Source organism: Myotis myotis, unplaced genomic scaffold (genome assembly GCF_014108235.1).
Source record: "Myotis myotis isolate mMyoMyo1 unplaced genomic scaffold, mMyoMyo1.p scaffold_m19_p_18, whole genome shotgun sequence".
In the NCBI taxonomy this organism is placed as follows: Eukaryota; Metazoa; Chordata; class Mammalia; order Chiroptera; family Vespertilionidae; genus Myotis; species Myotis myotis.
Window position 1 is genome coordinate 10,908,840 of NW_023416322.1, and position 26,416 is coordinate 10,935,255.

At 40.6% G+C, this 26,416-nt stretch overlaps 1 protein-coding gene across 1 annotated transcript; it reads left to right on the forward strand.

The window, feature by feature from the left end:
• Positions 1–651: 651 nt before the first annotated feature.
• LOC118673253 (membrane cofactor protein-like) lies at positions 652–26,139 on the forward strand. The gene is given in 8 exon segments (XM_036343841.1): positions 652–781; positions 3,379–3,570; positions 4,214–4,316; positions 11,803–11,888; positions 12,944–13,141; positions 16,923–17,105; positions 25,197–25,228; positions 26,032–26,139. Coding segments are annotated over 8 exon segments (1,032 nt in total).
• Positions 26,140–26,416: the final 277 nt, after the last annotated feature.

Below are 26,416 nucleotides of genomic sequence, written 5' to 3' on the forward strand. Positions count from 1 at the left end.
GCAGACCTTCAACCACAGAAATCTCAACTATTGTCCCTAATTATGCATGATTAATTCCAAATATGAGTAAGGACCCTGGCTCTGTTATCTGTAGAAATGGGGCGTCCACTGGCAGAAGTGGGGGATCCCCTTTCCCACTGGGTGCTTAGGGCAGGGTCCTATGATATCTCGAGAAAAAGAATTTTCTGAGACTCCATCTGCGTGCTGGTCTCTAGGCAACCTTCTGTCTGGACTCTGAGTTCCTATTCTCAGGTCAATTCGCGTTATTCTTCCATCCAGGTGTCCCGGAAAGGGGCAATGAGGACTGGGCCAGCTCTCATTTCCGTTCCGCCCTTTCTACGTGTTTAGGGATAACTGCCTCTTTAAGGACATGGCAGTGAAGCACCATTTCCAGCAAACCTAGGCAGGTAGAAGAATGGTCTACACAGGCCGGGGCGGAGCCTGAGCATCCAGAGGACAGGATTGGTTTAGACCTCAGCCAGGCCACGCCCCGTTCCAGCCCGCCATTGGCCCCGCCCTAACGTGATGTCAAGGTCCAGACCACGCCCACCAACGGTAAAGAACTTGACGCCTTTTGAGTCTGGGGATTGTTGCGTCTGATACAAGCACTTCAAGGGGCAAATACTCCCTGTCCCTCGGGTTTCTCCGCTGATGTCCAGGACAATGACGGCATCTTATGAGCCGCGCAGGGCATCCTCCCGCCGCCTGGAGAGTCCCTTCTCTTGGAGCTTCCTTGGGATCCTAGTGCTGGCCCTAGAGCTCCTGCTACCCACATGCTCAGGTAGGGAAGGGAAAGGGTGTCAGCTCTGGAGGGAAACTAGAGCGGGTAGGGGAGCTGGTCTACAGGAGCAGAGGGCAAAGGGAACTTTGCTTGGTGTGTGGGGGAGGAGGCTCAGGGCTTGTGGACCAGGTGATGCGCGTTCAGGGGAGAAGCCTTAGCCACAGATCCTCCTGGTTGTTCTGTGGGGGACCCAGAAGTGAGGGGGGACTCAGAGGGCCTGCAGAGAGGGTTGTTAGGTGGTAGGCACAGAGCCTTGCAGAGCCCTGGGTGCAGTCAGTGTTTGCTGGGGGCCAAGCTGTGTCCCTAGCAAAAGCCTGCAGGTGTTTGAGGACTGAGCTAATCAAGATGTCAGAGACTAACCAAAGAACAAATATGCAAATATGCAAAACCCATGGACTTGGACAATAGTGTGGGGAAGGCCAGGAGTAGGGCGGGGCTGAGTGGATGAGGGCAAAGGGGTGGGGAAATGGCGGACATGTGTAATACTGTCAACAATTAACAAGACGAGATCGGAAGCCCTGCCCAGGTGCTGAAGGTGAGGGCCTGCACCTCAGTGCCCAGTGTGTGGGGTGTTGCTTGGGCCAGTGCTGGGCCCGTGGGGAGGCTTTGCCCTGTGTCCCCTGGGCTTAGTGAAGCCTTGGTGAGTGGGGTGCTGCGCCCACTGGCTTGGGCTGGGGGAGCCCAGGCCGGGTGTTACCAGGCATATGCTTTACAGAAGGGTCCAGGCCAGGGGTGCAGGGTGTGGGGCAAGGAAGCTCACTGCCTGCTTTGTATGGGGTTTGGGGAGCGCGTGTTACCCAGAGAGCCCTTAAGTGAGAGCGAGCTCCAGGGCCTGGGGTTTAGAAGGATTGGGAAGGACACGCAGTGCTTTTTGTACAGAAAGGTAACAGGCTGCTTGTTGCCCCCAAATCATATAGGTATTGCTCTCCAGGCTGTTGCTTTGTTTTTAACTCTGGAGTTCCTTTCTCATTCTCATCCAATATCAGTAATATGTTATGCTACTTCCCAATGTCTTTGGGCAATATTCTTTCTTTTTTTCACTAGGTTGGGTCCCATTTAAAGGGAGATTAGAAGCAACCTAAAAAATACTGGTAGCAACACTTAGTGAGAGATGAGTCATAAGAAAGAACAATAAATAACATCAATAAGCTTTTCCCCTATCTCTGATAAACTAAAGCTGAAAGCCATCCACTAAGTTTGATTTGTGTTTCACTGAATACAATCAATACATATATACATATATATGCTTATTGTAGAAAACATATACAATCAAAGGACAAACATGGAATACTTTATATTTCCAACTGTTGTTGTATGCATGTGTGTTTCTATATCTAAGTGATTTTTAGGATCCTATTATATAGAGAGTTTCTGTGCTGCATTCTCTCCTTAGGAGAATTCATTCAATAAATTATTTGCCATGTATGTGCCAGATCCTGTGCTGGTTTTGGGGACACACTGGTGATCAATAACAAGCCATTCCTATTTTCATGATCCTTTTTTGACACTTTGCCTGTTTGCACACGCACACACATGAACATAAACAGCGACTGTGTTTTGCTCACTGTTAGATCCCCAGTGCCAGGCGCACAGTAGGCAATCAATAAAGATTTGCTGAAATGTACTAAGACTGGCGGACAGTACCTAGACCACAATGCTAGTGTTATAACCCGAGTCAGGTGCCCTGGAGGAAGGAGCATGCTTCTCTGAGAGCATTTAACAAATGACGGCTGGGAGGGAAGGCTTTTCTGCTCAGAGGCCACACTCTGTCGCTTTGGGGCTTCTGCACTTGCTGTCCCCAGGCTCCTCCTTTCTCTTGCAGCATAATTGGCTCCTTGTCCTTCAAACTGAGGTGTAATGATATCCCCTCAGACCCCTTCTCTGAGCAAAATATCTCAGAGAGTCCCACACACTCCAGCTCAAATTCCCCTGACTTGTTGTCCCTCTACCAAAACTATCTTTTCTGTCCTACCTCTACTAGAATGCAGAGATCCTTTGTGGCTTGTCACACTTAATGTTAGCAAATGCTCAATCTCTTTTCCTTGGTACAACCACTCTGTTATAAGTGCCAGAAATATGAAGCATAATATTAAGTGGGGGCTGACATCCCAGTAAAAATTCAAATCCAACAGGAACACAAAAAACTACCTTGAGAAAAATGAAAATAAAAACAAAACCTTTCAAAATGTATAGGATACAGCAAAAGCAGTCATATGATGAAAGTATATACCTGTAAGGGCCTTCCTTCAGAAACAGATACAATCCCAAATAAACAATCTAATTTACATTTATAGGGACAAAAAAATGGGAAGGATACATACCTGCAAATAGTATTTTGAAACCAAAGTTATTGCTGCTGTCTCTTCAGTTTACTGTTGAAAGAATATTCAGGTTAATCTCAAAGAAACCAAAGCTAATAGAATGTTATTTAAAGCAAGCACAGCTCATCATCTGGTAAAAGCCCGGCACAATCACTTAAAATCTCACCAAGGACTTTCCATTTATTCCATACAACCTGCCTACTGCCAGGCCATTCTCCCTGGCTGGTGAAAAAGAGAAAATACTTTAGTTTTATGTTGTTATTCTCTCATGCTCAGATGCCTGTTGTGAGCTGCCAAGATTTGAATCTATGAAACCCAAGGATGATCCTACACCCCCGTACAATTCTGGGTACCAGGTAAAGTATGAGTGTCGCCCAGGATACAGGCGTCGTTTTCCTCTTCTTCCTTCCTCTGCTGTTTGTCAGCCTGACAACACCTGGGCACCTCCTCTCCGGGAGGCCTGTACAAGTAAGTACACAACATCTTTTATTTTTATTGCTCTAAAGATTTTCACACGTTTTAGATGGCATATTCCCCCATTACCATGATGGTTTTCGCAGATGGATGTCAATTTAGAATCTATTTTTTCAGGCTTTGAAAATCTCCAGGAAATTTTTTATTTGGCCATTGACGCTATGCGTAAATGTGAATCTTAAGTTTGACCATTAACGGCAACATGGATATAGACCTTGAGAACATTATGCTAAGTGAAATAAGTCAGTCATAAAAAGCTGAAAATGATGTGATTTCACTCATAAAAGAGATGTAAAACTGGAACTCAGAGACACAGACAACATTTTGGTGGTTCCCAGAGGGAAGGGTGGGGATTTGCGTGGGTAGCAATGAGCAAAGGGGACCAAACATATGTAACGGAAGATGGTTTGACTTTGGGTAATGGGAGCACAATGCCATATACAGGTCACGTATCCTAGAAATGTACACTTGGAACCTATATACTCTTATTAATCAATGTTATGCCAATAAATGTAATAAAAATAAACAAGAAAGAAAATATTTCCATGCATTTAGTAGAGCAATGTAGAATTTTCATTTTGATTCAAATATGCTTTGTCATTGGTATAAAACAATAAATTTGCAATTTTTCTTTTAGAAAAGTCATGTCCACAGCCAAGAGAACCTCCAAATGGCAAAATAGTCTACATGAGCGAAACTCTGGAGTTTGGTGCACAAGCGCACTATGCTTGCAATGAGGGGTAAGTTGCTCCTTGGAGGAATAAGGTAAATGTTTCTGGTTCCATTTTTGGTTTGGTTCTCTTCTCAAGCATTTCCACAATGTTGATTTCATCTTGCTTTCTGAGGAACAAGTTGTACTTACAGCCAATCAACCCTTGGAGACTGAAAAGATGTGCAACAAATAGAAAGAAATTTAAATTGAAGGAAAACACAGTTGTATCTAGCTATATCAGTGGTTCTCAACCTTCTGGCCCTTTAAATACAGTTCCTCATGTTGTGACCCAACCATAAAATTATTTTCGTGGCTACTTCATCACTCTAATGTGGCTACTGTTATGAATCGTAATGTAACTATCTGATGTGCAGGATGGTCTTAGGCGACCCCTGTGAAAGGGCCGTTCGACGGCCAAAGGTGTCGCGACCCACAAGTTGAGAACCACTGATCTTATATAAAAGGTTAATATGCTAAGTGTTTGACCATGGGGTAATGACGTCATGTAGCAACGTCCAGCTTCCTCTCCCTAATGACCACTAGCGTCCTTACAGTTTGTTCAGCCCAGGAACACCCAGGTGGAAACATTTTACACTGTAACCAAATGTCTGTGAAGCGTTTTCCCAGGCCTCATCTCATTTAATCCTCACAGAAGTCCTGGAGTTGGTGGATAGGAGACTCAGTGGAATCCTATTTTCTTTTCATTAGCCAGAAAATGGAGATTTAGAAAGCTTAGAAACTTGACCCGATTGAAAAGAAGTAAGAAATGGTGGACCTTGAAAATGACTTCAGGTTTTCTGACTGTGCAAAATATAGTCAAACACTGCTGCAGCCCTAGCTGGTTTGGCTCAGTGAATACAGCATTGACCTGTGGACTGAAGGGTCCTAGGTTCAATTCCAGCCAAAGCCACATGCCTGAATTGTGGGATCAATCCCCAATAGGGGGCATGCAGGAGGCAGGTGATCAATGATCCTCTCGTCATTGATGTTTCTATCTCTCCCTCTCCCTTCCTCTCTGAAATCAATTTAAAAATAATTTAAAAAAAACAACAACACTGCTGCAGTTAAATATTTTACCCTTTGTTCTCCCTGTGTGATCTACAATAATAATCTGCTTTGTTTTGATATATTTACTGCTGTGTTGCTGACAGTTACCTGAAAGAGAAGTTGGGGTGCTTCACTGGGCTGGAAAAAGTTTAGCTAACTTTTTAGGAAACAGGTCTAATAAGGAAGTTTATTCTATATCTATAAAAGGCTAAGTTGACTGGTGCATACGTGATACATATAAAGCTCTCACTGGCACAAATCGCACGCCTGTGTTTCCATCTGTCATTGTGGATTGTGAATTTGGTTCACACTTTTATTATAGAGAAAGGGCGAATAGCGATATTAAAATATTTCTTCTAATTAATTTCCTTTCAATGTGCACGACTTCGTGCACTGGGCGACTAGTCATATAATCCACACTAATAAAAGACAAAGATGCTAATTGACCATACCTTTGCTACGCCCTGAGCCACGCCCACCAGCCAATCAGAGCGACTATATGCAAATTAACCCAACCAAGGTGGTGGCTGGCAGCCACAGAGCTGCAGCAAGCAGGAGGCTTGGTTGTCCGGGTGATGGAGGAAGCCAAGTTTCCCTTCTGCCCTGAGCCGGCTGTAGCCTCTGCTCATGGCAACAAAGTTTCAATTATAGAAGATAAATAAACCCCAGATACTTGCTTCCAACCAGCCTCCACTGGGAGCTTGGGTGGCTGGGGGTTGTGGCCAGCCTTCAAATAGCCATCAGCCCCTCACCCAGGCTGGCCATACCCTCATGGGGTGAGGGTCTCTGCTGGGGGGCTTAGCCAGCATGAAAACAACCCTCAGCCCCTCACCCAGACTGGCCAGGCACCCCAGCAAGACCCCCCACTCTGAAGGGGCTGTGGCCAGCCTGCAAATGGCCCTTAGCCCCTCACCCAGGCTGGCCAGGCACCCCAGCAGGGACCTCTACCCTGAAGGGGCTGTGGCCAGCCTGCAAACAGCCATCAGCCACTCACCCAGGCTGGCCAGGCACCCCAGGGGGGACCCCTACCCTGAAGGGGCTGTGCCAGCCTGCAAACAGCCATCAGCCCTTCACCCAGACTTGCCAGGCACCCCAGTGGGGACCCCCACCCTGAAGGGGCTGTGGCCAGCCTGCAAACAGCCATCAGCCCCTCACCCAGCTTGGCCAGGCACCCCAGTGGGGACCCCCACCCTGAAGGGGCTGTGGCCAGCCTGCAAACAGCCATCAGCCCCTCACTCAGGCTGGCCAGGCACTCCTATATAATAAAAGGGTAATATGCAAATTGACCCTAACAGCAGAAAGACTGGGAATGACTGGTCACTATGACACACACTGACCACCAGGGGGCAGATGCTCAATGCAGGAGCTGCCCCCTGGAGGTCAGTGCACTCCCACCGGGGGAGCTCTGCTCAGCCACAAGCCAGGCTGATGGCTGCCAGTACAGCGGTGGTGGTGGGAGCCTCTCCCACCTCCTCAGCAGCGCTAAGGATGTCCAACTGCAGCTTAGGCCTGCTCCCCGCTGGCAAGTGGACATCCCCCGAGGGTTCCCAGGCTGCCAGAGGGATGTCTGACTGCCAGCTTGGGCCCAATCCACCAGGAAGCGGGCCTAAGCCAGCAGGTGGACATCCCCCGAGGGGTCCCAGACTGCAAGAGGGCACTGGCAGGGCTGAGGGACCCCCCGAGTGCACAAATTTTTGTGCTCCAGGCCTCTAGTAAGTCATAATAAGCCTATCATAGTATTAAAAATGTAGTAATTATGGTGACATGGTCCGAAATTAAACTATAGTAGGTGGAGGGTAGGCAAGAGAGAGACGGGGAGTTAGTCAGTTCACAGAAGAAAGGGAAGAAACTCAGGAAATGTGTGTTGAAACTTTGAGTCAACATTCAGACCTATTTCAAAATAGTGTGAATGTAAGAGGTAGTATAGCTCCTATTCAGTAAGGGGTAGCTGACTACCAGATTTCACTGCACCCAGCTTCCACATGAACTTTTCAGACTGTCCAACCAACAGTCCAAAAGCAGTAAACACTTCTTCCTCCCATCTATGCACCTATCCCAGAACTAGCTCTACTTTCCCTTCTTCTGCCCCCTTATCTATTCCTTCAAAATAACTTACATCTTTCTACTCAAAGCTGGAAAAGAACCCCATTGAACCAGGATGGCGGAAATGCTTGCCTTCATCTTCCTGCTGCTGGTGGATTAGACTGCCTGCCCCAGACCTGGTTCTTTTTTTCTGGTGACTGTATGGCTAGTCAATAAACCCATTCCTTCAGGAAAACTTCATTCTGCGAAGGTTTTGTTTCACAACTTTATCCCATTGTGGTCAGAGAAGATACTTTGTATCATATCTATCTTTTTAAGACTTATTGATTGGTTAATATTAATTTGTGGCTCATCGTGTGGTCTATCATGGAAGATGCCCCATGTGCATTTGAGGTTAATGTATGTTCCATTCCATGGTGCTCTATGTCTGTGAGATCTAGTAGTTGAAGTCCTCTATTTTCAGTCTTACTTATTTCGGTCTAGTTGTGCTATCTATCATTGTGAGTGGGGTATTGAAGTCTCCCAACTATTACTGGAGAAACGCCTGTTTCATGGAAATGGGTATTTCTCTCTAAACTTTTGTCAGGTTTTGCTTCATGTATTTTGAAGGCTTGTCATTTGGTGCATAAATGTTTGTAATTATTATATCTTCTTGCAGTCTGTAAAACTGATTAAAATATAAGGTGCTTCTTGTCTCTTATAAGCTTTTCTGAGTCAAAGTCTATTTTGCCTGAATTAGTATAGTGATGCTACCCTCTTTTGGTGACAATTTGGGTGGAAGATCTTTTCCCATTCTTTCACTTTGAACTTGTTCATCTCTTTGAATCCCAAGTGAGCACATAGGTGGATCTTTTGTTTGTAGCCATTCTGCCCATATCTATATTTTGATTGTCAAATTTAATCTATTTAAATTTCAAGTAATTACTGACAAGGAGGGTGCTGTTTGTTTGCTTAAAGCTTTTTTAAAAATTTGATTTTGCCTCTCATTTTGTGCAATTATCTTTTCATTTGCTAGATTTTGTAATGAAATATTGGAATTCCTTTCTCAGTTTCTTTTATATATATTCTATAGTGATTTTGTTTGTAGTTCCCATGGGGATTACTTTTAACATGCTGGAGTTATAACACTGTCATTTTAATTTATACCAACTTAAACTCAATAAATTGCATCCTCATTCCTTTGAGTTGTTAATATCATGCTATCATCTACAATAATAATTGAAATACTGGCTTCTATTTGTTTCTTAATTCACATAGAAGATAAACAGGCATTTACAGACCATTGTTACAAAATACTAGATTTAATAATTGCCCATGTATATACCTTCAGTGAGATGTTGATTCATATGGCATGACTTAATGTAACCAAAATATGTATGGCTGGATGCCTGCTGCAATAAAACCCAAACTTGTGAGGCAGACATGGGTGCAAAAAGAAAGAGGTTTTATTCAAGTGCCCGAGACCTGGAATTCACAGCTCAAAGGTCATCTGACCATCCTGTCCAAGCTCACAGAACTTATACGGATAGAGAGAGGAGGGATTTTTTTAATGCAATTATCTTGCTACTTTTTGGCACACTCAGGTCTAGTCCATACATCGTTATAGCTTTTGGTGCACTTAGTGGAAGAATCTTCCCCCAGTACCATCGTGGCCATTAAGGGAAACTGTCTTATACTAGGACTGACTGTCTAGATAACATTACTCACTAGTGTCCTTTAATTTCATCTTTTAGGACATACTTGAGCATTTTTGCAGGTGAGGTATAGTGGTAGCAAATTCTCTTAACTTTCATTTCTGGGGAAGTCTTAATATTTCTCTCACTTTTGCAGCACAGTTTTACTGCAGAGAGGATATTTGGTTGAACTTTTTTTTGTGTGTGTGTGTCTATTAGTTCAATGTCTTCTGGCCCCCAAATTCCTGATGAGGTATCTGCTGACTATTTAGCCTCCTTTTCTTGGATTTTGGCTTTGACATTCTCAGTGGTATCACTGGGCTCAACCTGGAGAGGGATGGTCTTGCCCATCAGGATACTCCCAAATACCCGCGTCTCTGCAACTGCCACTCAGCTGCCTCAGGAAGGGAAAGAGGACTAAGGAAGTGGAAACTGCAGATCTGTTCCCAAGAGGGCCTGCGAAAGATGGACATGCAGCTTCACTGACTATTTCCAAGTCTTTAGTCTAGTACGTGTCCCCTCAGGCTTTTTCAGGAATATTCTTTTTGTTGGTTTATGTTTTCCATTGAATGGGCCATACTTTCCTATTACTTTGTATGCCTTATAATTTTTTGTTGAACTTGACATTTGAATGTAATAATGAGGTAATTCTAACTATCAAATTCTCACCGTTTCCTAGGGTTTATTGTGTTATGTTATTGTTTTGTTTTTTGATCGGTGAAGCGTGTCTCTGTGCTGAGGATCAGCCTGACATGTAAACTGAGCCTTCTTCTGGGCATGCGCATTCCCTCATATTTGGTGTACAGTTGTTGCTTAAATCCAAAGTTTATAATGCCTGTCTTCTAAAAGGAGAAAAGTGAAAAATGAAGGATGGAGCGATGATCTCTGGATCTGTGAATCCCCTGGAAGGATGGGTCTTGCACCTTTGGGGGAGGTGTGACAACATGGCTGCCAGCCTCTGTCTGCCTCTCTGTGATCATAAACAGCAGTCGATTATGAGAGCAGGGATCCCCAAGGACATGGTCTTTTCTGCACAGCCTGGTCCCTCAGGCTGCCTATAAGCTGCCTGAAGGACATATGCACAGCTGCCTGCTGTAGGAGTGGGATGGGTAACTGCCACTGTGCTAACAGCTGAAATTGACCAATATTCCTGCATTGTACCTTTCCAAGGATTTCCTGGAAAGCGCAAGTCTTCAACAGACCTCAGAGTTCAAAACAATGACATCAGGCAGATTCTAGCAGTGAAATGGTTGTCTATTTGCAGAGACATATTTTTGGTGCTTCCTACCCTGTCATCATTCCAGGATTCTTTCCTAATACATTATAAGTCAGTGAATTAGCCTTGGAGAAAAAGTCAGCTGGAAGCATAAATAGGTGGTTTTAGTCACTATATTTAAATGAGATCAAGTTAGAATATCCAATCAGTAGTAGAGAGAAAGTCTACCTTTTGAACTACCAAAAGGTTAGGACAGAGACCAGCAATTTTCAACCCGTGTGCCACAGAATTTTTAAAACATGCAATACCTGACCATTTAGTTGGTGCCCTCACCTCTTAGACTTTCAAATAAAGCCTGACAGCTGCCAACATAATAATAGCCAACCGGTATGAATGAATCAAAATTATACCTATTCTTTTTGCCAGATGGGCAAAAAATATATATTTTGGTGTACCTCAGAATTTTAGTAATTATTTTATGTGTGCCATGAGATGAAGAAGGTTGAAAATGGTGGACATAGATTATTCTCAAAGAAGTTTTAGCCTCATTGAAAAGCATAATATATACATAGTATCCAAGAAAATAATAAGTGGGATTTACCACAGAAATAGACTTATTCAGGCTCATTGTAAGGAGAGTCCAGAAGGAGGAGAGAGTTCTGTGAATTACAACCATCAGAGATTTCGTGGAGTAGGGGTCTCCCTGAGCTCTACCTAGGAAGATACTCTTAATCTGAAGAGTATTCATAACATCAAAAACTTGCCTAGCACTCCTGTGTTCCTGATGCTAATACACCTACTACTCAAAACCACCCCACGAAGTATATACCTTTCCACAGGTGGGGAATTTAAGAAAGGGAACCAGCCCTAGCCGGTTTGACTGAGCGGTTAGAGCGCCGGACTGTGGACTGAAGGGTCCCAGGTTTGATTCTGATCAAGGGCACATACCTGGGTTGGGGACTTGATCTCCAGCCCAGGTCAAGAGGCAGCCCCATGGAGGTGTCTCCCTCACATCCATGTTTCTCTCTCTCTGTCGCTCCCCTGCCTTCAACTCTCCCTAATAATTAATTGCAAAGATACAATTGGGTGTGGGTTAACAAAAAATTAAAAAATAAAGAGAAACATTAAGCAACTTGTCCAAACTCAACAAACAAGTCAGTCTTGGAGCTGGGACTCGAATGCAGTCAGGTCAGCGCTTGGGCCAGATCTGGCTGCTGAGTCGTTGCCCTGACAGAGCAGAATGGCATGAGCAAGGACACAGATGTGACAGTGCTGTGCCTGCCAGAGGTAGCAATCACCAGACTGTCAGGCAAGACCGGTTTATTTAGACACTTTGCTCTAGGCCAACGTGTGTTCATATGAAGAATCTCTGCGTTTAATTACATTGCAGATTCAGTTAACACATTCTATACCTGTCACATTAGAAACTTCTCCCTGAAGCTACTGTAGTGCCGAAAAACAACCAAATGAAAACTTCTTCATTATTATGTGTTCTTGTTAACTGATAAACAATAATCATTTCTTTTCTCATTTAGTTATTCCTTAGTTGGAACAAAAATTCTACATTGTGAAGTCTCTGGAAACGATGTGGAATGGAGTGAGGAGCCACCACATTGTGAAAGTAAGTACATTCTGTCTTTAGAATTTAGAGCAGCAGTCCTGAAACTTTTTGGCCTGGGGACCCCTGTATTCTTTACAATGAACCAAGACCCCACAGAGCTTTTCTGCAGGTGGGTTAGTGCTATTTATATTCTTTACATTGGGATTAAAACAGAGTCGTTTATAATAATTATTTACTAATTCATTTTTAAGAACAATAAACTCAATACATGTTAACAAATGCAATATATTTTTTTTTGTAAGATCAAACGTTTCCAAAACAGTGGAGTGTCATTCCTTTACATTTTTTAAAAAAATATTTTTTTATTGATTTCAGAGGGGAAGGGAGAGCAAGAGAGAGAGACAGAAACATCAATGATGAGAGAGAATCGTTGATCAGCTGCCTTCTGCTCGCCCCCCACTGGAGATTGAGCCTGCAACCGGGCATGTGCCCTGACCGGGAATCGAACCGTGATTTCCTAGTTCATAGGTTGAGGATCAACCACTGAGCCATGCTGGCCGGACACTTTACAGTTTTTCTAATCTCCTCAGTATCTGGCTTAAAGGAAGAGCTCCAGATTAATTCTGCGGCATTATCAGACAGTCTGAAGCCATTGGAAAATTTCACTGTCCACTGTAAGGGTGACAGTGAGAAAAGACAAAATCGTGGCATACCTGAGAACCACTAATTCAGGAATGGATGTAGCATTTCTCAACTAGCACTGAGTTTTCCTAAGTCATAAGTTTATTTCCTCATTAAATTGTCAGTGTCTCTTATGTTTAGAAAAACTTAGTGTGGCCTCACAGACGAATACACGTGTTTCATACAGGTATCTTCTATGGGTATTTTAAAAAATGGGCTTATTCTAAATTTTCAATTCTCTATTGATGATTTGAATTGGGATAATACACTTCTTTCTATAAACTTTGTTTCAGATGGATATTGAATTTGCAACTAGATGTAGAAATCATATGGTAATGAACTTATTGAAGGTAGTTCACAGGCTATTACTAATGCCATCTTAATCTTTTACATATTCTTTTGTCTTTCCTGTCCTCTTTTTTTCTCTTTTTAAGAGATTTTGTGTCAACCACCTCCACAAATAGCCAATGGAGAATTCACCAATAGCCACAAGGATACATTTGAATATAATGAAGAAGTCACTTACCGTTGTAAGCCTTCAGATGGACCAGATGAATATTCCCTTGTTGGAGAGAGCAAGCTTGTTTGTTCTGGGCGAAACCAATGGAGCCCTGACCCTCCTGAGTGTAAAGGTCATAATATTTCTACTTTTTACCCCCTCATTTGTAAATAGTGTGGAAAGGTTTACCAACTTTTAAATAACTTGGCCAACGTATAAAAAAATTAAAACAAACTAATTTGTTTCTAATTTAACTTTATGCATGTCAAGTAATAAACACTAGTTCTACTTTCAGAGTTTCCCACTCGTCATTCCACATGTTCTTGGCATAACTGTTTATATATTGTTAATGATTATGTATATACATGAATTAAAATTTTTTTTTGCCTTCAGAGCCTCAATAAACACACACTGGCTTTAAGAAAGTTTTATCCTTCATTTTTCTTTAAACCTCAATTGTTGACAATACTACAGATGTCCCCTGTTTCCCCCACCATTGCCCTCTCACCCAGGCTTTCACCATCCTATTGTCTGTCCATGGGCTATGCATATATGCATATAAGTTCTTTGGTTACTCTCTCTCCGCCCACTTCCTCCCTCCTTCCCTCTGAGATTCTAACATCTGTTCCATGTTTCCATACCTCTGGTTCTATTTTATTCATCCGTGTTTTTTTTCTTACAATTCATTGTTTATTTTCATTTTTAGTTTCAATTGTTGATAGATATGTAATTATTGGCATTTAGTTGTTTCTTCTTCTTCTTCTTCTCTTCTTCTTCTTCTTCTTCTTCTTCTTCTTCTTCTTCTTCTTCTTCCTTTTTCCTCTTCTTCTTCTTCTTGTGGAATATCCTTCAACATTTCATGTAATATTGGTTTGGTGGTGATGAATTATATTACTTTTTTTTTTCCTCTGGGAAGCTCTTTATCTGACCTTCAATTCTAAATGATAGCTTTTCTGGGTGGAGTAATCTTGATTGTAGAATCTTTCTTTTCATCATTTTGAATATTTCTTGTCACTCCCTTCTGATCTGCCACGTTTCTGTTGGGAAATCAGCTCATAGTCATATATGTGCTCCCTTATAGGTAACTAACTGCTTTTAAGATTCCTTCTTTGTCTTTAACCTTTGACATTTCAATTATGATGTGTCTTCATGTGAACTTCTTTGGGTTCATCTTGTTTGGGACTCTCTGTGCTTCCTGGACTTGTAAGTCCATATTTTTTCTACCAGGTAGGGAAGATCTTCTGTCATTATTTATTCAAATAGCTTTTCAATAATTTTTCCTCCTTCTCCTTCTTCTGGCAACCTCATGATGTGAATGTTGGTATGCTTGAAGGTTGTCCCAGAGGCTCCTTAAACTATCTACATATGTTTTTTATTCTTTTTGCTGCTCTGATTGGGTGTTTTTTGCTTCCTCATATTCCAAATCACTCAGCATCCTCTACTCTACTATTGATTTCCTGTAAACTATTCTTCATTTCAGATCATGTATCCTTTCATTTCTGTCTCATCCTATTTCATTCTTTGATGTTTTCAGTAATTTCCTGAGAAATTCTCACTAAGTCCCTTGAAGCTATCATTAAGATCCTCAAACATCCTTATAACCATTGTTTTGAACTCAGTATCTAGTGTTTTGCTTGCTTCCATTTCATTTAGTTCTTTTTCTGGAAATTTCCTCGGTTCTTTCATTTGTGACATGTTTCTTTTTCTCCTCATTTTGGCTTCTTCCCTGTGTTTTTTTCTATGTATTATATAAAGCTACTATGTCTCCTGCAATTGGTAGAGTGGCGTTGTGTAATAGGTGTCCTGTAGGGCCCAGTGGCTCAGCCTCCCCAGTCACCTGAGCTGGGCACTCTATGTGTGCCCCTGTGAGGGCTATGTGCACTGTCTTGTTGTAGTTGAGACTTGATTACTGTTGGTACCACTGGGACAAACTGTCCCCAGGCCAATTGGCTGTAAGGATCAGCTGCGACTACAGTGGAAGAGCTGCTGTGCAGAAGACACTCCTATGGAGCAGGACTTGCCTCTGTGGGGCTTGGGTTCTCACTGAGTCTGATCCTTGAGAGTGTTGCTTGTGGATGTGTAGAGTTGTAATCTGGCATGGTTTGCAGCTGTCTACTGGGTGCACAGGCTCTGGGGGTCCCATGAAGGTGCAAAGTCAGCCACCATCTGGGGCCACCAGTCAGGAACTACAGAGCAATCTTCATATGGCTGCTACTTGTGTTGGGCTTGAAGTGCCCAGAAGAAGCCAAGATGTAAAGCAAGTCATGCTAGTGCCAATGGCAGGCCTGAGGCCTCTTATTGAGGGGTATGGGGCATGCTGACACCAGCTGCTGCTTGTTTGAGAGATTATAGGAAAGTCTGAAGCCTGAGCCAGGACAGGTGATCCATATGGAAAAGTCACTGCAAACTGTTTGGGTTTGCAAATTGGGGTACAAGTTGCATGGGGTGGAATCTAAGTGAATCAGCAGGGAAGAGCAAAGAGTGTGAGCCAGGTTGATGGAAATTCAGGTCCACATTTAAGGAGGAAGAGCACTCTTCTGATTTAAAAGCAGTGCATTATGGACCCTATGTATTCCTCAGATTTAATCTCAAAAGATGTTCTCTTGTATATACTGCCCAGCTATTGTTTTGTTTTGTTTTGTTTTTTGTTTGTGATTTTTCCCCAATCTGCCAAACCCATTGCTGGATCCTGAAATCAATCTAGATCAGTGGTTCTCAACCTTGGCTGCACATTAGAATCACCTGGGAATCTTTTTAAAATCCTGATTTCTGGGCCTCATCCTCTGGAAATTCTGTTTCTTTTTTTTTTTTTTAATATATTTTATTGATTTTTTACAGAGAGGAAGGGAGAGAGATAGAGAATTAGAAACATCGATGAGAGAGAAACATCGATCAGCTGCCTCCTGCACACCCCCCACTGGGGATGTGCCGCAACCCAGGTACATGCCCTTGACCGGAATCGAACCTGGGACCCTTCAGTCCGCAGGCCAACGCTCTATCCACTGAGCCAAACCGGTTTCGGCTGGAAATTCTGTTTCTTTGTTACTAATGTTGTGGCCCCACCCCATAACAAAGAAACAGAATTTCCGCAGGATGAGACCCGGAAATCAGGATTTTAAAAAGATTCCCAGGTGATTCTAATGTGCAGCCAAGGTTGAGAACCACTGATCTAGAAGATCATACCCAGCACTTTATTTTGTAAGAAGTAGAACAGAATGGGAAATACCTGAGTACATGGGTACGAAGGCTAACTATTATGTTTTAACTTAATCTCAGACCTGTGAGATTACAATATAAAATGTGGGGTTTGATCCCTGAGTTCCAGTCCAAAATATTTGGAAAACATGACCTTAAGTTCACTGGCCTTTCTATTTCTTGCACATCCCAGTTCTTGCATGTTGTTGATACCTGATAACTTTCTCTCTGCATATGTTTACATGCCTAGCTTCTTTTTAACTTTTTACCTTTGAGCTCAAGCATTACCTTATTACAAGAGCCTCTCCTGCCTTTTTAGAAGATCAGGGTACTGAGTCAGTGTAAGCCTGAAATTTGAAAAATTCCTAGCACTGAAAGGCATCAAAAGTGCTTTTGAACTTATCTGAAAATTGTATGTGGTAATCAGATCTTTCTGAAAACTTGTCAGTAATGGGAAAACCTATAGGAAACCAACCATCTATAATGGCAATCTGTTCTAGGTGGGAAAAGGTTATTGGATGTCTCTATATCTGTTTACCTAGGAAGGAAATGCACAAATAAAGTGTTTGTTTGTTTGTTTCTTTGTTTGTTTTTTAAGTTAACATTCTGTCTTCCATTCCTTGCCTCTTTGTTCCCAGGGGAAATTACTAATTTGTACTAGTTTTTCTTTCCCCTGTAAAACAGCTTTCCATTAATTCTGGAATTTCTTCACTTTTCAGTCGTCAAATGTGAATATCCAGCACTGGAGAATGGGAGACTGGCGTCAGGATTTGGAAAAAAATTTCAGTACAAATCGGAGGTTACTTTTGAATGCCTGGAGGGATTTTACCTTGAAGGCAGCAGCACTATTGTCTGTGGAGCTGACAGTACTTGGGAGCCTAAGATCCCAAAATGTATTAAAGGTACAAAGGGGGGGGGGTTCTTTTTTGTTTAGAACTTATTTCTTGGACATTAAATTTCAATGATATGGAATAATGAAAAAGTTTTTGTAATTACCACTATCTCCTATTCATTCCAATGACAGAAGTGGGACTTAAATTTATGTTTTCATAGTGTCTTCACATATTATGTACATCACACAGATGTTTAAATTTCTGTTTTCTGGCATTTCTTATGTGTAAAAATGTATAGCAATCATTTTTCAGAGAACATTGAAGCAGGGGAATTTTTATCTAAAAAGATTAAGATCTAAAGGCATAATTCATCATATAAATGAAAAAAAAATGTAGAAATTATCAAGTAGTTGGTATCACCTTCATTATATATTTTTCAGTGTCAATACCTCTCAGTATAAAACCTACAATTACTAGTCTCAGGTTTAGTAACTTTCTGTTTACATACATTTTAATATAGGTTTATTGATTTCAGAGAGAAAGAAGAAGAGATAGAAACATCAATGATGAGAGAGAATCATTGATCAGTTGCCACCTGCAGGCCTCCTAGTGGGGATTGAGCCTGCAACCTGGGCATGTGCCCTGATCCAGAATCAAACCTTTACCTTCTGTTTCATATGGCAACACTCAACTACTGGGCAACTCTGGCAGGGCTCTATTTCCTTTTAAGATTTTATATGGTTGGATATAGATTGTGCTTTATAACTTATACGAGAGGCCCGGTGCATGAAATTCATGCACAGGTAGGGTCCCTAGGCCAGGCTGGCAATTAGGGCTGATCTGTGGGGTGACTGGTGGGGAGATCTGCAGCCCCCGCTGCCACCCACCTTGGCCAGCCTGGGACCTGGGGGCTGGGGGCAGCTGCTGCATTGAGCATCTGCACCCTGGTGGTCAGTGCACATCATGGTGACCGGTCATTTCACCCGTCGTACCACTGTTCAGTCAATTTGCATATTAGGCTTTTATTATATAGGATAAGTAGTATACAAATATAGATTAGTACAATTTCAAATATTACAGAAAAGTGTACAGAGAAAAACATTAGTCTCCTGTTTCTCTACTTCAATTCCTGAATTAATCACTTAACAGTTTAGTTGTCTTTTTATCTGTTACTGTACATTAATATCCTTATATGAGTAGATATACATATTTTAGCATGTTTTATTGTTATTAACCAGAGTTGGAATCATGCTGTTCATATTTTTTTTAACCCTCACATTTTACATTTATAGTCTTAGATTGGGATTGCATTTAGATTTATTCCTATCCTTTCAATGATGACTATAATGTATACCATATTTATTTAACTAATTTCCTATCAGTGGTCATTTATATGTGCAGAAGTTTTACGTTAATAAGTGCTTGACTGTATTAATTTTTTTCTCCAATGGCTATGTGTGTTGTGCCTTTATTACAAAGTTGTAGGTCTTCCCCATGCTGAAATTATATAAAAAATCCAGCCATATGTTCTGATTGCATTCTTTACATTTAAATCACTTGGTATATACATCTAATGTCTTCTCTCCAACTGTTTGAAGTGCCAGTTTTTAACATACAGTAAATTCATAGGAGTTATAGTTGTCTCTCTGTTCCCATGAACTCTGTCCATTCCTGTCCCAACAACAAATCTTCTATTTTTCACTGTATTACAGTGATACATTAAAATTTTTATTAAATGTATTGGGCTGACACTAGTCAATATGATCCTGTGGTTTTCAGGTGTGGGTTTCTATGTAACAAGATTGGTCTATTGCTCCATGTGCCTGTTACTCAAAGGCAAGTATTCTTCTGTCACCTTATATTAGGCCCCCCTTCTCCTCTCCCTACCCACTTCCATCTTGCAACCACCACACTGCTGTGTGTGTTCACAAGTTCCACTTTTATATCCCACATATGAGTGAAATCATATGATTCTTAGCCTTTTCTGTCTGACCTATTTCATTTAGCACAATATTCTCAAGGTCCATCCTGTTGTTGTTGCAAATGGCAGTATTTCATCCTTTCCTCTGGCTGAGTAGTATTCCGTTGTGTATATCTCCCACATCTTCTTTCCCCACTCCTCTATTGCAGGACACTTTGGTTGTATCCATGTCTTGGCCACCCTAAATATAATGCTGCAATGAGCATAGGGGTGCACATATCTTTGCCAATACATGATCTTGAGAATTTCGGGTATATACCCAGGAGAGGGATTGCTGGGTCATATGGTAGCTCTATTCTTAATATTTTGAGGAATCACTACACTACTTTCCAGAGTGGTTCTACATTCCCACAAGCAGTGAATGATGGCTCCCTTTTATTCACAATCTCTCCAACACTTATTGCTTGTCTTGCTGAATGTGGCCACTCTAACAGGTGTAGTAGTATCTCATTGCGGTTTTGATTTGCATTTCCCTAATTGCTAGTAAGATGGAACATCTTTTCATATATCTATTGGCTCTTCATATGTCTTCTTAAGACAGGTGTATTTTCAGGTCCTCTGCCTGCTTTTTGATTGGGTGGTTTGTTTGTTTGGTGTAGGATTTTATGAGCTTTTTAAAATATTGGATATTAAACTTTTGTCAGAGCTACTGTTTGCAAATATCATCTCCCAACTGGTTGGCTGCCTCTTTGTATTGTTGTCCATTTCTTTTGTTGCACAGAAGCTTTTTAGTTTGAGAATAAAATAGGAATAGAAGGAAAGTATCCCAATATAATGAAGGCCATATATTATAAACCCTCAGCTAATACCGTGCTCAATGGTGAAAAACTGAAAGCTTTTCCTCTAATATCAGGAACAAGACAAGGATGTCCACTCACCACTTTTTTCCAACATATAGTGCTGGAAGTCTTAGCCAGAGCAATAGGCAAGACAAAGAAATAAAAGCCATCTAAATATGGAAGGCAGAGGTCAAAACTGTCACTTTTTGCAGACAACATGATCCTGTGTTTAGAAAACCCTAAAGAACCCACCAAAAAACTATTAGAAACAATAAATAACAATGAAGTTGCAGAATACAAAATCAATGTGCAAAAAATCCACTGCCGCCTTGTATACTAACAACAAAACTTCAGAAAAAGAAATAAAAAGAACATTTCCTTTTGCAATTGCAACAGAAAGACTAAAATACCTAGAAGTAAATTTCACAAAGAATGTGAAAGGCCTATATATTGAAAATTACAAAGCATTATTAGAAGAGATTGAAAAAGACACAACAAAATGGAAAAATATCCCATGTTCATGGATTGGAAGAATCAACATAGTTAAAATGGCCATATTACCCAAAGCAATATACAAATTTAATGCAATCCCTATCAAAATCTCAATGTCATTTTTTAAAAATAGAATGAGAAATCATCAGATTTGTATGGAATCATGAAAGACCCCGATAGCCAAAACAATCCTGAGGGGAAAAAAGAACAAAGCTGGATTTATCATGCTACCTGACTTCAAATTATACTACAGAACTACAATAATCAAAACAGCATGGTATTGGCAGGGAAACAGACACATAGATCCATGGAACAGAATAGAGAGCCCAGCTATAAAACCACAAATATACGGACAAATCAATTTTGGCAAAGGAAGAGAAACACACAGTGGAGTAAAAATAGTCTCTTCAATAAATGGTACTGGGAAAACTGAAAAGCCACATGCAAACGAATGAAACTGGATTACAGTTTGTTTTTGTGTACAAAAATTAATTCAAAATGGATCAAAGACCTAAATATAATTCCTGAAACAATGAGTTACATAAAAGAAAATAAAGATAACCACACTTATGGACCTTGGTCGTAGAGAACATTTTATGAACTTGAACCCAAAGGCAAGGGAAATAAAGGCAAAAATCAATGAATGGGACTATATCAAACTAAAAATGATATGTTTTAATATCTGGAAGAACACTTCCTTTTCAGAAATGTCCAAGCCACTCTATGCTGATTTTTGTACATGAACTTTTATTGTGTTTTATTTTTACCATTATAACCATTTTAAGTGTACATTTTGGTGGCATTCAATACATTTGCATTGTTGTGCAATCATCACTTCTATATATCCAAAACTTTTTCATCTCAAACTGAAACATTGTACCCATTAAACAACAACTCTCCATTTCCCTCTCTCCCCAGCCTCAGCAATTGCTATTCAGTTTTCTATGAATTTGACTATACCTCATAGAAGTGGAATTACTTTCAGTTTATTTCACTTAGCATAACGTTTTCAAGGTCCATCTACCTTGTAGCATGTATCAGAATTTTATTCCTTTTTATGGTTGAGTAATATTCCATTGTCTGTAGTTTACCACCTTTTTTTTTTTTTTTTAATCCATTCACCTGATGATAGATACTTGGGTTGTTTCCAACTTTTGACCATTCTGAATATGCTTCTCTGATAATAGGCATTTGAGTAACTGTTTGAGGCCTGTTTTCAATTTTGGGGGGTATACACCCAGCGTTGCTGGGTTATGTGGCAAATCTGTGTTTACTTTTTGAGGAGCAGCCGTACTGTCTTCCACCACAGCTGCACCATTTTCCATTCCAACCAGTGACGCACGAAGGTTCCAATTTAGCTACTTCTAAAAATGCTTGTCAGTGTTTTTTTCATACTAGTGATCCTAATGTAGATAAATAATAGCTCATTGTGGTTTTATCTTCATTTTCTAATAACTAGTGACCATATTTTCATGTGCTTATTGGGGTTTTGTGTATCTCATCTGGGCAAATGTCTCTGCAAGTCCTTTGCACACTTTGATTTCGGGCTTTTTCTGTCACTAAATCTTAGGAGTTCATTATGTGTTTTGGATATTAATCCCTTATCAGGTGTATTACTTGTAGATGTTTCCTCCTATTCTATGGGTTGCTTTTCACTCTGTTGATAATGGCCATTGAGAAAAGTTTTTATCTGCCTATGCTTTGGTGTCACATCCAGAAAATCATAGTCAGATCCAACATCATGAAGCTTGTCCTTTGTGGTTTTTCACGATGAGTTTTATGGCTTTATATTTAGTTCTTTGATCTACTTTGAATTCATTTTTGTACATGATGTAAAAAAAAAAAAAAGGATCCACCTTTATTCTTTTTTGGGTATCTAGTTTTCCAAGAACCATTTGTTGAAAAGATTGCCCTTTCCCTATTGAATGTTCTGAGCACCCTTCCATACAATCATTTGACCATATATGTGAAGGTTTATTTGTGGGCTCTGTATTATACTCAATTGGTTGGCCTTTATTTATGCCTGTACCGCTGTGTTTTGATTACTGTAGCTTTTGAGTAAGTTTTAAAATCAGAAAATGGGAGTTCTCTCAACTTTGCTCTTCCATTTCAAGATTATCCTTGCTATTCCTAGTCCCTTGAGGTTCCACTGAACTATGTTGGGTTTTTCTATTTCTGCAAAAATGCATATTTAAGATGGTGACGGGATTGCATACAGTCTGTAGGTTGCTTTGTGTAGTATCAATATCTTAACTATATCATCTCTTCCAATGCATGAACACAGGATGTCTTTTCATTTAGTTCTATTGTCTTCTATTTCAGCAGTGTTTTGTAGTTTTCAGTGTAGAAATCTTTCACCTCCTTGGTTAAATTTCTTTTTAAGTATTTTACTTCTTTTTCTATTCTCAATCAAGGGTATGTTATTGATTTTGGAATGAGGGGAAGGGGTGGCAGAGAGAGAGAGAGGAGGGAGAGAGAGAGGAGAGAGAGAGAGAGAGAGAGAGAGAGAGAGAGAGAGAGAGAGAGATTGCTTCTCTCCCCTTAACATGCCCCAACCAGGGATCAAACCTGAAAACTAGGTATGAGGCCTGACCAGGAATCAAACCCGCAACCCTTTGGTGTATCGGACAATGTTCCAACCAACTGAGCCACCTGGTCAGGGCAGATTTTACTCTTATTTGATGCTATTGTAAATAGAATTGTTTTCTTCATTTCCTTTCTAGTTTGCTCATTGTTAGTGTAATGAAATGGAACCGATTTTTACTTGTTGATTTTATAGACTGCAACTTTGCCATATTTATTAGTTCCAACAGGTGAGTGTGTGTGCGTGTGTCTGTGTGTGCAATCTTTACAGTTTTCTAGTTTAAAAAATCATGTCATCTTCTAGGACAGAGGTAATTTATTTCTCCCTTCCCAATGTTGATGCTTTATTTCTTTCCTAAATGCTCTGATTATAACTTTTGATATTATGTTTAATAGAAATGTCAAACACAGTCATCCTATCTTGTTGCTGATCTTAAGGGAAAAACTTGCAGTCTTTTACCATCAAGTATGATGTTAGCTATAGGTTTGTCATAAATGGGCCTTATTATATTGAAATTACTCAGCATTACAGAATAACCTCAAAATCATTTATTAAGTTCTCCTGTATTGCCTAATTAAAAGTAGAATCACACTGAATCCATAGGTTAATATTGAGGATACACTGATAATAAATTTGCATTCTGTACCACAGAATATCGTCACAGAAATTGTTACTGGAGAGGAAGAAGAATGCTGGTGACTGAATATAAATTTATAATATTTATGATACTACTTTAAATGAAAAATATTCACATAATTTTTATAAGGAAAATAAAATTATAAGATTTTGTACAAAGGCAAAAACTCAAACCTATGAATTTAGGAGTCTGTAAGCATTACTATTTTTTACTACTTTTTAAAATTATTTCTTTTCTTCTAGAAGATTCCAAGAAAATGGTGACTCACAAATTGGGGCCAATGATTTAGGTAATATTTTGGTTATTAATAATACTCCATTATGAGACCTTAGAATTCTCCATGGAAATATCATTTTTCAGTTATGTGAAGTTCAAGAAGAAACAACCTGTCATGTGATAATTGACATGTGTATTTATTTTAATAGCACAGATACTATGACAAATGGAAGCAGTAGTATGTGTAGACACATGGAGATAATACAGTGTTTTTTTAATATATTTTTATTGATTTCAGAGAGGAAGGAAGAGGGAGAGAGAGACAGAAACATCAATGATGAGAGAGAGTCATTGATCGGCTGCCTCTTGCATGCCCCCTACTGGAGATCGAGCCCGCAACCCCGGCCCTTGACCGGAATCAAACCCGGGACCCTGTAGTCCACAGGCCAATGCTCTATCCACTGAGCCAAACCTGCTAGGGCAGTGGTCGGCAAACTGCGGCTCACAAGCCACATGCAGCTCTTTGGCCCCTTGAGTGTGGCTCTTTCACAAAATACCATGTGCGGGCGTGCACGTACAGTGCGATTGAAACTTCGTGGCCCATGCACACAAGTCAGTTTTTGGCCTGGGTGAGTCTATTTTGAAGAAGTACTGTTGATATTTGGCTCTCTTGACTAATGAGTTTGCCGACCACTGTGCTAGGGCGATAGTACAGTTTTTAAGAGGTCCCTCGAATCGAACTTTCTCAATTGCTGTGTTTGTTTGTAGGTTGAAATATATAAAACCTAACTTGCTTTCCATGTGATAGTATTATTTTTGTAATGGCAATTTGTAAATAAATTTTCTTTCTATTCACATCTTGTAGCCATTCATAGCCTTAACCTACTATAAGTTGGGGTAGTTTTTTTCTCTAATAGGCTGGTGTATCATACTTTATTTAGGCTCACATAGTTCACACAATATATGTTAAAGCAGTGGTTCTCAACCTTCCTAATGCCGCGACCCTTTAATACAGTTCCTCATGTTTGGTGACCCCCCATTTCACTGTGACAAGTTGAACATAATTAAAGCCTAGTGATTAATCACAAAAACAATATGTCATTATAGATGTGTTTTCCGATGGTCTTAGGCGACCCCTGTGAAAGGGTCGTTCGACCCCCAGAGGGGTCGCGACCCACAGGTTGAGAACCGCTGTAAAGGAAAGGATCAAATATGGCTGTGGCAGTTACATGTAATATAAAGATTTCTGATGAATAAATGAAGAAAAGTATGTATTACTTTTTTCACATTAGACTAGTTTAGTAAGGTTGGTCTTTTTATAAAGGCACCTTAGGTCCGCTAAGTTTTCCTTCTGAACACTGTTGTCAAAGGGTCATTTTGCCAGTGAATTCGAAGCCATTTTTAATTTATTAAGTACTTAATAATCTGTTTATGATTATTAACTTTCAAACTGGTTTTATTTTTTTCTCAGATGGAGGACTCATTGCAGTGGTGGTTCTTACTGTACGTAAGTTTCCCAGACTTGGATATCATTAAATCAAAATAGTAATGTGTATAAATGCATTTTTAATTATTTTTTTTAGTTCCTATAGTTTTTTTATGGCTTAGAATGAAGTAACCCAGTCTAGAAATCCCTGACCTTTTATATGATAATAGAGGCCCAGTGCATGATATTCGTGCATGGAGCGGGGCGGTCCTCAGCCTGGCCTGCACCCTGTTGCAATTCGGGACCACTAGCTCCTAACTGATGGCTTGCCTGCCTACCTGATCACACCTAACACTCTGCCTGCCTCATCACCCCTAACCACTCACCTGCCTGCCTGTTCGCCCCTAACTGCTCACCTACCTATCTGATCGCCCTTAACCGCCTCTGCCTTGGCCCACGCTGCTGCTGCTTTGTCCGGAAGGATGTCCAGAATGACGTCCAGAAGTTCGTTTGGCTGTCTGGTCTAATTAGCATATTATGCTTTTATTATGATAGATTCTACCCTATGTTTGGTTATTTATATTCTCTTGTAGTCTATAGGTCCACTTAGTAACAAATCCTAAATATCGCAAATATGTTTTGAGTAATATTCTAAATTAAGCAAGGACTCTTCTCTGGCTTACTGTGCACTTTTTAAGTGATTCCAGAGAATTGCATTTCGACAGTGAAGAGTCCAAGTAGAATATGAATGTATATGGGCTTAAATAAAATCATATTTCTGCCCACTGAAATGTAACCAGCATTCATTTCTTCTGCTGGATTTTGAAAGTTGGTATTAGTTTTCAGAGTTACATGTCATTTGTTTTCTGGTTTCTTGTAGTTCTTGGCGTTGCAGTAGTTGGCACCTGTGCATATAAATGTCTTCACCTCAGGAAAAGACAGTACATTAAACATGTTTCTTGAACTTATTGCTGCTTCTCACTCTTGATGTACTTGTGCGGGTTTTGTTTGCACTCTGTATTGCGTGCTGCCTTGTTTCCAATGTGCTTGCATGAATGTGCTGCATTTCCTTTCTAAAATATTTTCACCTACTTTTAATATTATTGTAATAAGACTAAGCTGTGTAGATTCATTTTAACTATTGTGACTGTAAGAAAAATTCCTTTGGGGGGGGGGGAGGGTTGAGGTTTAAGTTTTGCAGAAAATCATGGCTCATTGTAGTGCCTCCCCTACCCTAGGTTTACTTATTCCCACAGTGGATTCGA